General features: G+C 40.5%; 1 protein-coding gene across 7 annotated transcripts in view; it reads right to left on the bottom strand.

Moving 5' to 3' along the window:
• The window catches only part of SLC12A4 (solute carrier family 12 member 4), a 114,648-nt gene that overhangs the window by 28,760 nt on the left and 73,445 nt on the right, over positions 1 to 12,443 (bottom strand). For all 7 annotated transcript variants that reach the window (XR_004002838.1, XM_030582052.1, XM_030582051.1 and 4 more), the window contains 8 exons: positions 10,468 to 10,614; positions 8,708 to 8,762; positions 7,304 to 7,434; positions 6,494 to 6,735; positions 3,729 to 3,943; positions 2,409 to 2,573; positions 2,211 to 2,309; positions 710 to 767 (listed from right to left, as the gene is read on the bottom strand). Coding sequence is in view for 6 of the 7 variants with exons in the window: in XM_030582052.1 (XP_030437912.1) it covers positions 710 to 767; positions 2,211 to 2,309; positions 2,409 to 2,573; positions 3,729 to 3,943; positions 6,494 to 6,735; positions 7,304 to 7,434; positions 8,708 to 8,762; positions 10,468 to 10,614 (1,112 nt within the window). In the remaining variant the exon portion in view is untranslated. The remainder of the gene's footprint in view (positions 1 to 709; positions 768 to 2,210; positions 2,310 to 2,408; positions 2,574 to 3,728; positions 3,944 to 6,493; positions 6,736 to 7,303; positions 7,435 to 8,707; positions 8,763 to 10,467; positions 10,615 to 12,443) is intronic.

Here is a 12,443-nt window from a genome sequence, read left to right as displayed (position 1 = left end):
CACATGTGAGCAGACATGATCATGCACTATTTTAAAGAGCAGTCATTCTGTATTAAAAAGTTTTAGCCATTCAATCAAAGTATAAAAAATATTATCCTCCAACTTGTGCCCACAGTGCCCATGAGTCACAGAGAGCAAACTATTCATTTTAACAACTATCTGCTAAGATCACATTGGCCCAAGACTGTCTATACTATTAAAGTCTCACAAACAGTCAATACATTTGCAGAAATCAAAAATTAGTTTCCCAGGAGGAAAAAAGGGCTGAATTCATCAGATAATTTATTTGCAAGGAAAAATTTCACCAGGTCTAGTAAGGAGGCAGAAAGGGAGAACAAGGGAGCAAAGGGGAAATTCAATGTTCAGATAACGTCAGCGGGTTTTTGATTTTCTAGAAAGTCAGAAATCGATCTTTGAACCTAGTACCCCTTGGAACTCAAAAGGCAACCCAGAATGCAAGGCAAAATGGGTAAAATGTTCTTCTGAAGACCCTACGCTACTAGAGATTGGAGGGAACATTCACACAAAGCAGATGGAAGTGCAGAACCCATTCTTCCAAAGTATCCTTTACATTTTGAATGCAGATATGCCTAAGAGGCAGCTCTAGTGAGGTGTGGAGGTGAAGGCAGAGACTAAAACATTCATTGGCCAAAGGCAGGGCACAATATTCCCCACCATGTTATAGGTAAAATATTTCACCATAACTTACTTATCTCTAAGAACAACGCCCTCTATGCATGCTCCAAATAGTAACACACTGCTGAAATCTTGAGTATAGAGTACATTAAGGAAGGTAATTTTATTTAGATATGATAAATCAATGCAATTATATTGAACATCATTAAAGCTCAATGTTTACCCCTGTGCAAATGATTATGATACAGTGGTATCCTCTATATAATCAGATATCATGATCACTCGAGGTATGCAGGGCAGTGAGCTGTTAATACCACCCAATGTACATATGTATCTTTAATAGTTAAGAGACAAATATGATAAAATTGTTGTTCCAAAATTCAAATTTAAGAAAGACTGGATTAAAGAGACATGGTCAATGTTTTTAATAAAATTAGTTTTACATTTCAAAACTCCCCAGTGGGAGCTGAAAGCCCTAAAGGAGACTGCTTTGAACAGGACGTTAACAGACCAAGTGGAGTGTAAGCCAGCAACCATGCCCCAGACAGAAGAGCTTCAGTCTGGCAGGAAGTGACCCAGTGAAAATGTAACTTGAGGAGATCAATTACGAATCTAGACATTTTGACAAACCCCTAAGGTCCTGGATGGAGACCAGGTGGAGTGGGCCTGGGTTGCCCTACCTTGCCTCCATACTCCCTTGTAAAAGCAGCCTGCTGGCCGGGACACCCTCTGAATGACTAGAAACTGTAAGGCCGCTGCCTGACTACTAAGCCACCGCTGGTCACCAGACTGTCCCGTTACCTCAACATACAAACAACAACTTCTGGAATGAAAAGGTCAGCTCCAGAAGTACCACACGGGAGCTCTCTGGAAGACAGAAGGAGAATGACATGGAGTACAATGTCCCTTTGATGACAAAGGGCTCGGTCCTGATCTGCATTTTGGCAGAAGTGTCAGCAGACAGGTTCATTTCCTGGTTCACATGTAGTTTGCAGAAGAGCTTATTAGCAGGATATCAGCAGCTAATTTTAGAGTGGTCTAGTCTACACTGATTCCTTTTATTCCAACTTTCCGTCACCACCCCAATTCCATTTCTTATTTAACAACCTAGCTACTACAGCTTGCCATCTCTGGCTACTCTGATGTTCCCTTTTACACATTTCGCTTTCAAATTCTTAGACAGCACACACTGCCCTTCCTTTACTCAAAATAAAAACCTACTTGTTTTAAAAAGTACTGTGATCTAGAAATTCCTGTATTTACGGTCTTTCCCCACCTTACCAGCTGGCAGTGTTTTTAATGGATCTCTGCATTCTGCCAGCTCAAGATACCACTGACTGCTAGCCAGCTTTCTTAAAGAGCAAGTAACAGCAGCCAGGAAGCAAAGTGATAGAGAGGGGAGGAAGTTACATACTCTCAGTTGAACCAGTGTTTATGTTCTTTTACTGACATATGACAATTGCAGTGGTATTTATATCAACTGAAAACAGTGCAATGAACCAGGAACACAAATAATAATAAAAGTTCAATTGAGTCACAATATGCTAGACTTCTATTCTACTTTTAAAGGATACAGACGAGTGACGTGGTGACAATAGCCAGAATTGTTCCAACAGGAATAGATTTTTGCGCATCTTTGAGGTCTCCTGATCTGTTTGAACCAGCCATGATACCTAAACATGATTTCAGTTTAAGAAAATGTTTTTGGAAACACTACAAAAGATCATATAAAGTTAATTAAAAATCCCACAAAACCCTTTCCCAGTATTCACCAGTCACTGAAGGGAAGAAGATGCCAACTAGTACTGTGAAGGAAGTGGCTATATCCGCAAACACATAAAGGTGAAGGTTGCTTTTCAGCCCCGGTACATCAACTGATGGATAATCAGCTTTTTCCAGTATCTCTCCTTTCTCCATATAATTGCTCCACAGATTATCTGGGGGGCAGGAAGAGGGCAGGAAAGGGGAGTTACCACCCAGAAAGAGAATAGTAAATACAGGCTAACCCAAACCTAACTTACTGAACTCTTAATGATCTACTCAAAGCAGTAACAGGCTGGAGTGAAACTTCGTGGGTTACTACAGTTACAAAACTAGACACATAAAACTTCCAAAACAGAAAAGGTTTCCATTGTACTTTCATGCAAACTTTTCACAAACGCAACGAACATGTTTGGATTATCACCTCACAAACCAACTATCTAGAAAGCTTTATGCAACATTTATTTTTTGATTCTCTAAAGTTAATGAACTGATGTATATCATTCTAACGTACCACTTAAACAGACTTGCTCTAATCAAAGCAACACAAGTTTAGCATTGCCACATAAATTAGGCATCTTAGATGAAAAAGTATAACATATACATAGTAACTGAAAAAACCTAAAGAGGTAACCCTGACCAGATATCTGGATGGAAGTTATTTTATTCTTTAGGAAGTGGAAGTAGTATGACTGCACAGATTTGCATTTAACTAATGCTTCAATAATGCATGGAATAAGCAGTGAGTATGTCTGCTGATCTTCCTTGTTAAATAGGAACTTTATGAACATATACACATCTCCTGCACACAGCAAATGTTCCCTGTACTTCTTTAGAGTGAGCATTTTGTAGTATTATATACTGCAGCTTTGCAGTAGGTTTGTAGAGAGCAAGGACACAGATAAATCACCTTCATGCACACACTTCTATGCTTCTTCCAGCTAGAATCTACTATGTTATAAATCGGAGTATGTAACATCCTACCACTGTTCTCCAACCCAGACATTTTAGCCTGGTTTTGAAGAATTATATAGGATGCCCAGGTTAATTCGCCCTACAATATTAATGTAGTTGAGTTTCTATTGAAAATATCGGTCTCATTCGGTCAATTTTGTAGAACTGAGACGAAGCCTCTTATCTAGAAAAGCGATTAACACCATCTACTCTTTAAAGTATTCTAACAGTTTTCTTCAAAAGGGTTTTCTTAACTGTAATTAGATTTCTTCGGTGCTTTTTCTCTACTAGCATAGAATAGCTCAATCCACCTCAACTGCTCTGCATGTCTCTTAACAAGAGGATTTCCTTTGATCCAACAGCCTTTTGTATCATACCTTTTAAAATGCCACTTGCAGCTCCAGGAATACCTGCTATCTCCGTAAGGTTGTTGAGCAGAAAATATTTGTCACAGTTATCAGTGGTTAAGTTAGAAGTATGGCAGAAGAGTTCCCAGAGCTTGGTGGCCACAGTCATATTGCCCACAATTGTTGTTTTGGCACAAACATCAAAATGATCTCTCGTCAGGGTCCTGTTACCCAGCATGCAAATCCTGGAAGGGGAATGAGAGAGTCATGTAGAACCACATACTAAGCAAAGATGGTTACTCGCACCAGATGTTATTTGGAAAGTGTAATGTTTCCCTTTTCATACACTGGGATTTTGAAGTGGTTCTCCTTCCTAACAACATGTTCCAGATATAAGACTTTCCTGGGCAGCAGAACCAGGAACGTATATGTTGATGTTATTCTGTTTTAATATTCAAACTGAACATGTAATTAGTTCTCTCTGCACTTCCCCTCGGTGTCCCACTTCCAGGCTGCAGCTGGTGATATTTTGCCTACATGTGGGGCTGGCAGAGGGGGATGCAGAACAGATGGAGGGAAAGGATTATAGAGCACAAGCCTTGGATTTGTGAGACCAGGGTTCGATTTCCTCCTCTGCCACAGATTCCCTTTTGTGTCCTTGGGCAAGTCTCTTAGTCTCTCTGTGCCTCAGTTCTCTATAAAATGGGGACAATAGCACTTCCCTATCTCACTGGGGTGCTCTAAGGATAAATACATGAAAGATTGTGAAGTACTCAGATACTAAACTAATGGGGCCATATGAGGTTCAGGCTGACCAAGCCTAGATCACCAGTGTGAATAGGGGGTTACTGCTATGTTTCTCCAGCTGATTTGTCGGGAGTGGAGAGAAGAAAAATTCAGGACGTTTCATTGTGGTTGTAATCCATGACAAAAACAATATTAGCCAACATTTTTGCTCTCCTTTTATGCATGAGTGACTGAAAGACTGTACTTGCAGTAGTTATCAATGGTTCACTGTCAAACTGGCAGGGGGCAGTGGGGAAAAGGAGGAGTGTGTATATAATAGGGTCCCACAGGGGTTCATCCTGGAGCCGGTACTATTCAATATATTCATTAATTACTTGGACAACGGAGTGGAAAGTACGCTTATAAAATCTGCAGATGACACCAAGCTGGAAAGGGTTGCAAGCACTTTGGAGGACAAGACTAGAATTCAAAATGACCTTGACAAATTGGAGAACTGGTCTGAAGTCAACATGCTGAAATTCAGTAAAGATACCTGTGAAGTACTATACCTAGCAAGGAAAAATCAAATTCAAAAATACAAAAGGGGGAATAACTGGCTAGGCAGTAATACTGTTGAAAAGGACCTGGTGGATCACAAATTGAATATGATCCAACAATCTAACACAGTTTCTAAAAAGTCTAATATAATTCTGGAGTGTATTAACAGGAATAACATATGTAAGACACAGAGGTAACTGTCCCAATCTATTTGGCATTGGGGTACTGTGTCCAGTTTTGGGTGCCATACTTTAGGAAAGATATGAACAAATTGGAGAGAGTCCAGAGAAGAGCAACAAAAATGATAGGAGGTTTAGAAAGCATGATCTATGAGGCAAGGATTAAAAAAATGTCCATGTTTAAGCTCAAAAAAACAAGGCTTGGGGGGGGCCCTGATGACAGTCTTCACATATGATATGCGCTGTTATAAAGAGGACTTTCATCAATTATTCTCCATGTCCACTGATGGTAGAACAAAAAGTAATAGTTTCCAACAAGGACGATTTAGGTTAGATGTTAGGAGAAGCTTCCTAACTATAAAGATAGTTTAGTTCTGGAATAGGCTTAAAGAGAAGATTGTGGAATCCCCCTAACTGATATTTAATAACAGATTGGACAAATATCTGCCAGGGGATGGTCTCTGTTTATTTGGTCCTGCCTCTTGACTCAAGATCCTTTCCAGCCCCACATAGTGCCAGCATGAGTAGACAAGCAGAGGGAAGCATTCACTAAATAAGAGAAAGCTACAGGGAGAGAGAAACGTTGCATTTTAATTTATTCCTGATCATGTGTATCTGAGTTTGGTTTTTGTTTTTTATCCACTTCCATTGAAGTCAGTGGTAAAACTCCCACTCTTCACTGCAATGGTGCGGACTGGGCTCTACATGCATCGTGGGGGACAGTAGAGGGTTGCAACTACTCATTTAGCATTACGCTACTTTTGTCAAGTGAATAATTTGTCAGATTAAGCTACCCTAACTGCACTGCATAATCCCCTGCTACCGTTGCCTGTGCTGTGCATTTCCTTGTACAGCATAAGCCTGCATAGAACTTAAAACAAAAAGGACTAAGTCAATGGTACTCTGGCTCAGAACTAAAGCAACTTTGCAACACCAAATGAACTGATGCCATGTGAGGAGAGTTTATGGTTCATCTAGAGTATCTGGTTCTCTCTTTCTGTAGGAGGGGGAACTGGTTAAAAAGTGTCAACTTCCATCCATCTTCCTCTACCTGTGCAGAAGACCCAAACCATGAGGAACTGGCTAAAGATGGTAAAGGTTAACAATGTGTTTATTTTAGGCTAAAGAGCTTTGTTTCATGGGTTTATCGAACTATGCTCACTGCAATATAAAATTTATCATTCATTAAGTAAATAATTTTTATAGCACGAAAGTGCTGCCATATTGGCAGGGTAACTTTAAAATAACTTCCATTGAATCAGTGCTTCTAAATGGCAACCAAAGATATTTCTGACTTGCAGGCTGACATACCCAGCCAGCAAGATTACTTACGGAAATGCAGGGGGATCGAAGATGGACTTGATAGCACCAGCATAAATGGACAATATGGATATTATTACACAGGCCAAGAAGAGAGAAGCAAATTTGTTAACATATTTCACTCCTACAAAAACTACCACAGCCATAAAGGTGAGGAATATGGTTCCATAAACTCGCATGTTGTTCAGCGTAGCACTAGATGTATCATGGGCACCAGTGGAATGAAAAATTGCTGCTTGTGGTGCAATGTATGTCTGAAATAGAAAACAAAAAGTTAGCTAAAAGGCTGCAGTAAGACAACAAGAGTTTCAAATATACCTTCGCTTATTGCATGTTTCAGTTTTAAATAAGTGTTGCATACCCAGAACATTTATTTCAATGTAAATCAATTCTCTATTTGCAAAATACATTGAGCTAGGATTCTTCACCCTGCAGAATAGTCAATCGATATGGGCAGTTTTGTAGTTTTACCTCCAAAATACAATTAACTAACCTGAGCTATGCCACTGACTCACTGAGTGGCTTGGAATAAGTCGCACTTCAACCTACATTTTCAAACGTGAATAGTGATTTGGGGAGTCTCTGTTTTTTGATACCCAAAATGACACACCTTCAAGGGCCCTGGCTTCCAGAGGGTGGACACTGCACTTTCTGAAAGTCAGGCCCCTAGAAAAGAATAAAAGTGGCACCCAATAATCACATTTGAAAATATAAGCCTTCAATCTCTATGCCCCTTCAAAATAAGAATAATTCTATCCCTATGAGGCAGGAATTCTGCAGTAGTTTCTACATGTGAATTGCCACATAAGCATTATTACTCACCAATAAAATCTCAATGGCACCAAGTATGTACATAGCTCCTGCAAATGTTGTTCCCAAGTAAAAGCACAGTCCCACAGCTCCACCAAACTCTGGACCTAAGGACCTTGAGATCATGAAATAGGAGCCACCAGCTACAAGACAGGAAAGGGAGGTGGTATTTTCCAGAATATTTTTATTTTATGAATTCGACATTTTAAAAAATCCAGAACATGCATACAAAGTTATAAACTGCATATCTAACTTTTTTCAGATCTTTACTAGATATACCTTTGTTTACACAACAGCAAACTAAACAAATATAGCTCTCATTTGTCTAAGCAGCATTCAGCAGAAATACAGGATACTAAATCAAGCTTGTATCTTGGCTCAGTCCAGGTTTCCTCCCCCAAAATATACTTAAATCTTTTACGTTTGGGGACAAATGCACAGGTGGATGCTAGTAATTTGCAGTGACCGAAATCCTCAGAGTGCTTATGGTATTTAATGTATTCTTATTCTATTTTGCAATTTCCCATTCTATACAAATTTGTTAGACTCAAAACAAATCATATTCTCACTCTCTTCAGATAAGAGAAACAGTCATATGCACAGATAAACTGGGTAAATGAAGGGCTACAACACAGATGAACTAAGTTACATGCAGTGCAAATCTGTTTAGTGTCTAATGAAAGATTAGCTAGTATCAACATTCTGAAGAGTGAGCTATATTTTAAGTTTCTGGATTTCACATTTTATATACACTAAACTACTTTTCTTCCTCGTTAAATAATAACAGTCCCTCAATCTGCTATGAGGTTCAGCTTGATGGGATCTGAAGCAAAAAACAGCAGTAAGACCATAGAAATGGCAGATATGTCAGTACAAGACATGTTTCTCAAAAATGTGTTGCCAACTCATGATTTTAGCAAGTCACTGTGTTTCTTAAAAACCTGAATTTGGGAGGCATGTGATATGGGGAGAATCTCAGCTTTCGTTTAAAATAGTTACTAGCCCTTATGGTAGCAGATCAAGGTTTGAAAATGTGGCCCAAATGTACCTTAAAGAAAGAAAGAAAAAACAGGTATTTTTAAAAGAAAATCTCATAATTTTTAAGCCAATCTGATGGGTTCGGGAGGGGAGGCGGGGAGAGAGGGCCTGGCTCATGATTTTTTAACACTTAGGGTTGGCAGTTCTGGAGAAGGTACAATACAGTTCTTCACTTGACATGTCAGGACATTAGTTGGCCTTCTTATCTAATTTCAATGGAAAGCAACAAAAAAATCTACATTTATTAAACCACAATCTTCTAGTTAGCATAGAGATTTGCACATGTTTACAGTTGTATTTACAGTGAGGAAAGTGAGTCAAAATGGATCATAGACGTGCTATTCTGACTGAAGTGAGGAATCTGCTAATTACAATTACCTGGAACAACACCATTTGTTGCTATTGCACTCATTGATATGGCTGTCAGCATAGTCTGTGGAGAACAAGACAATGGATATATTTACGAAAGTAACCATCTCAAAAATACAATACTTTCCCTGTATAGTAAAATAAGCAAAACAGAAAACGTTGTCATGCTTAAGTAGGAATGTACAGCATTTCTGTTCTACCCCATGGTGACAGAATGTACCCCTGTATTCACACCATATACACTACTTACTCCTGAGGGTATTCTGCACCAAAAAATTAAATATTCTGCGCACATTTTAAAATTCTGCAAGTTTTGTGTGTCAATTAATAAATGCAGAGGTTCCAGCATGGCAAAGGGAGCATAGGCCACTGGTTCTAAGAAAGTGGGAGATCACCCTGCAGTCTCCCCACCCGTGCACCCCCAGGACACGGACTCCGTGGTTAGGCTGCACCCGAGCCTGACAGAGCACAAGGCCTGGGCCTGACCCAGAAACACCCTGGGGCCCTGCCCCTCTGCACCAGGGGCACCAGGTGTGGTGCAGGCAGCTCAACCAGGCAGGATCCAAGTGTGGAGGGGCTCAGTGTTGGGGATCCAGGTGTGGGGTGAGAGGAGTCTGTGTGGGACAATCTGGGTTCAGGCAGCTCAGTGGTGGATCTCCACTGGACACTTACAAAGCATCTTCGTGCTAAAACACTTTGAAAATGCCACTCAACTGCAGCTGCCATTTGGAGTGGTGAGAGAAAAGGTTGGCCATAACATTGGGATAAAACTCTAATCTTAGTGCCATGGGTACTTTAATTCTTTGATGATCATACAGAGCTCTTAGTACCCTCCGTTTTTAAGGAAGCACTTGAAAGACAAGCCCCTCCCTCTCCAATCCAAGTAAGTGCAATTTGTCTCATAATATCTGCTTCAGAAATACAAAGGACTGAGATGATGAAGCTTGGATTTCATTTGAACCTGTGGTTGCAGAATGTATACAGCCAGTTTAATTTAAGGCTTCCTCTTTCTCTCCAGACAAAGTTTACCCATCCTATTGTCCACCAATGTGTAGCAATTAATTTTAAATGGACAGAGCCCAATTTTTGATAGGGTGGAACACTGTATACAAACACATGAGGCAAACAGTGGTCCCCTTGCCCTCCCCCAGTAGCTATCTGTTATATTTAGTGGGTGAGTATTTGAGTTCTCATTTGCTAAAAGATTCAAACAGACTGGATTCACGGCACATCAGAATTGACACATTTTCATTAATATACATTTCAAGACTGGAAACTCTTTGCAAACATACCTGAAGGCTCTATCTCTGTTCCACAGTACCTAGCACAAATACGTACAAATAATATACCACCAAAGATGCACTTTGTAATTCCCCACCTGCACACCCCCAAGCAAAATAAAAATATCTGTACAGCAGCAATTCACTGATACAGCTGGAGATTCTGCCAACCACAGACGTCTTCACATCCTGATCAACGTAGCTATACCAACAGACGTCCAGCCTAAGTTAAACTGGCAAAAGCACTTGTACACCATTATAACTGCATCTACGTTAGGGTTTTTACCGTTATAGTAATATTTACCTCCCCCCTCCCTTAAAAAAATCACACCCCTAATTGACATTACTATGCTGCCAAATGTTTCTGGTGTAGTCCTGGTCTTAGTCCTACACATACGTATAGTAACCCCCCTTATAGGAGCACAGTAAAAGCTTTGCAAGAGGTACACACATAGTATGAGCCGTGTCTTAATTTGATCATGTACTCACACAACAGCAGCAGATTAAGACTATCAGGAAGGACTGTAGAACTCCTGCTGTTCCCACCATCCATGTCAACCGAAGGAAGAGAATAACCCCAAAGATATTCTGCATACATGGAAGGTACACTCCCATCAGGGTGCCCATGCTGGGTGACTGAAAATAAACACATACGTCAACTTTCATTCACTGGGTAACTCAAAACAAGGGGTTAGAACACAGAGGAGGAAAATAGATGTCAGCTATTTGAATGACATCGTGCTGTGATAGAGTATAATAAAAAGATGCACAACTGTTACAATGCTGTACTTCCAAAAAACCTCAAGAGAATGGTTTAAACCAAAACTATTGGTTGACTGGCAACAAAATTTGGACCAGGCTGCTAGCTCTTCGTTTCAGCCCCACCTCTCCAGCAGTTACCAACTGAACCTATTTATATTATTTATTATTAGTACTGTGGTAGTACCTACGAGCACCTAGCAAGAAGCTGGACTCTCTTGTGCTAGGTGCTGCACAAACACAGAACAAGAACCCAGTCCCTGTCCAAAAAACTTACAATCTAAGAAAAGAACAGGTTTATCCCCAAAGTTCAGTGTGTTTCCAGTTATAACAAACAAAAGATTTGGAAACAGCTTTGAGAAATGTGCTATGTATTTTCCATATCTTTACATATTCGGTTTATCAAGTAAAAGCTGTGTTATCCAGCACTTTACCAACCGGAAAGCTCTATAAACCGGCATTTCGATCTTCATTGAAAGTCCAGTATATAGTCCGGTTGGCGTGGGGCCGGCAGGCTCCCTACCTGCCTCTGCGTGACTCCCCAAAAGCAGCGACATGTCCCTGCTGCTCCTAGGTGGTGGAATGGCCACAAGGGGTTTGAAGTGCAGTAAGGGGTGCAGGGCATGGGCTTTGGGAGGGAGTTTGGGTGCAGGAGAGGGCTTGGAGCAGGGGACTGGGGCATGGGAGGGATTTCAGGGTGCCGGATCCAGGCAGTGCTCACCTGAGGTGGCTCCCTGCCAGCGGTAACATGTCCCTGCTGCTCTTAGGCAGAGGACTGGCTAGGCAGCTCTGCACACTGCCCCTGCCCCTCCCCGAACGCTGAAACTACCAACTGCCTTTTCAATAGGATTTTGCATCATGTTGCTGACATGAGGTAGCACCACACTTCTAGTGAAGAACAGACCTTAGAGCGTGGGCTGAGCAATTCTCAAGGAGACACCTGGGAGGCAGGAGGGGGAGACCAAGTCCAGAGAGTCAGACTGGATTTTGTGATGTTTATTCTCAGCTCCTTCTGTAACCCAAGTAATTTTTTAGCCATTGCTATTTGTGTGGCCTGTTTGGAGCGGGGGGTGAGGGGAGAGTCACTTGTTCTGTTCTACTAGGTTACCAGAATGTGGCTGATTAATGATGCAGTCAATAATTGTTCCATTATAAAAAAAAAGATATCGTTTGTGTAGCGAACAGTTATTGTACCACAACACTAACGGAATCAACGTTGCCCACTATGAAAATATGTTTTGGCTTTTCCTTGGTGTGTATGAAGAAGCAAGAAATCATTGTCCCATGATGCTAATGGAAGCTGTGTTTGTGCACAGATATCCTAATTAGAAGTGCCCTAATTCAAATTTCAAAAAAGCTGAATGCTCACTGGAAGAGCTGTTCAAATTATTTGTTACAAAGCTCTTGGGGAAAAAGTTATGAAAATATTCTTAGAAACTTCCATAGTTCATTGTTTTATCTTAAATTGTGTACATACTAAATTTAGGAGGGTGCTATGTAAGGTTGTCTCTATTCATTGGGCTGAATGTGCAAAGATCCAAAGACTTCTAGATATCATACTAATGTCTCTGATTTGAAATTAACTGCTCTTGCATGCTCTGAAGCACAATCTGGTACATTAGACTCACATTTTAGTATCTCCAACTCAGTTTGTCAATCTGGATAAAATTTGTAATGTCTATGTGGGTACTTTATTTTAAAGGTCT

Source organism: Gopherus evgoodei, chromosome 12 (assembly GCF_007399415.2).
Source record: "Gopherus evgoodei ecotype Sinaloan lineage chromosome 12, rGopEvg1_v1.p, whole genome shotgun sequence".
Taxonomy (NCBI): domain Eukaryota; kingdom Metazoa; phylum Chordata; order Testudines; family Testudinidae; genus Gopherus; species Gopherus evgoodei.
Note: the sequence above shows the minus strand (reverse complement) of the source record. Positions and strands in the feature narration are given on the sequence as shown.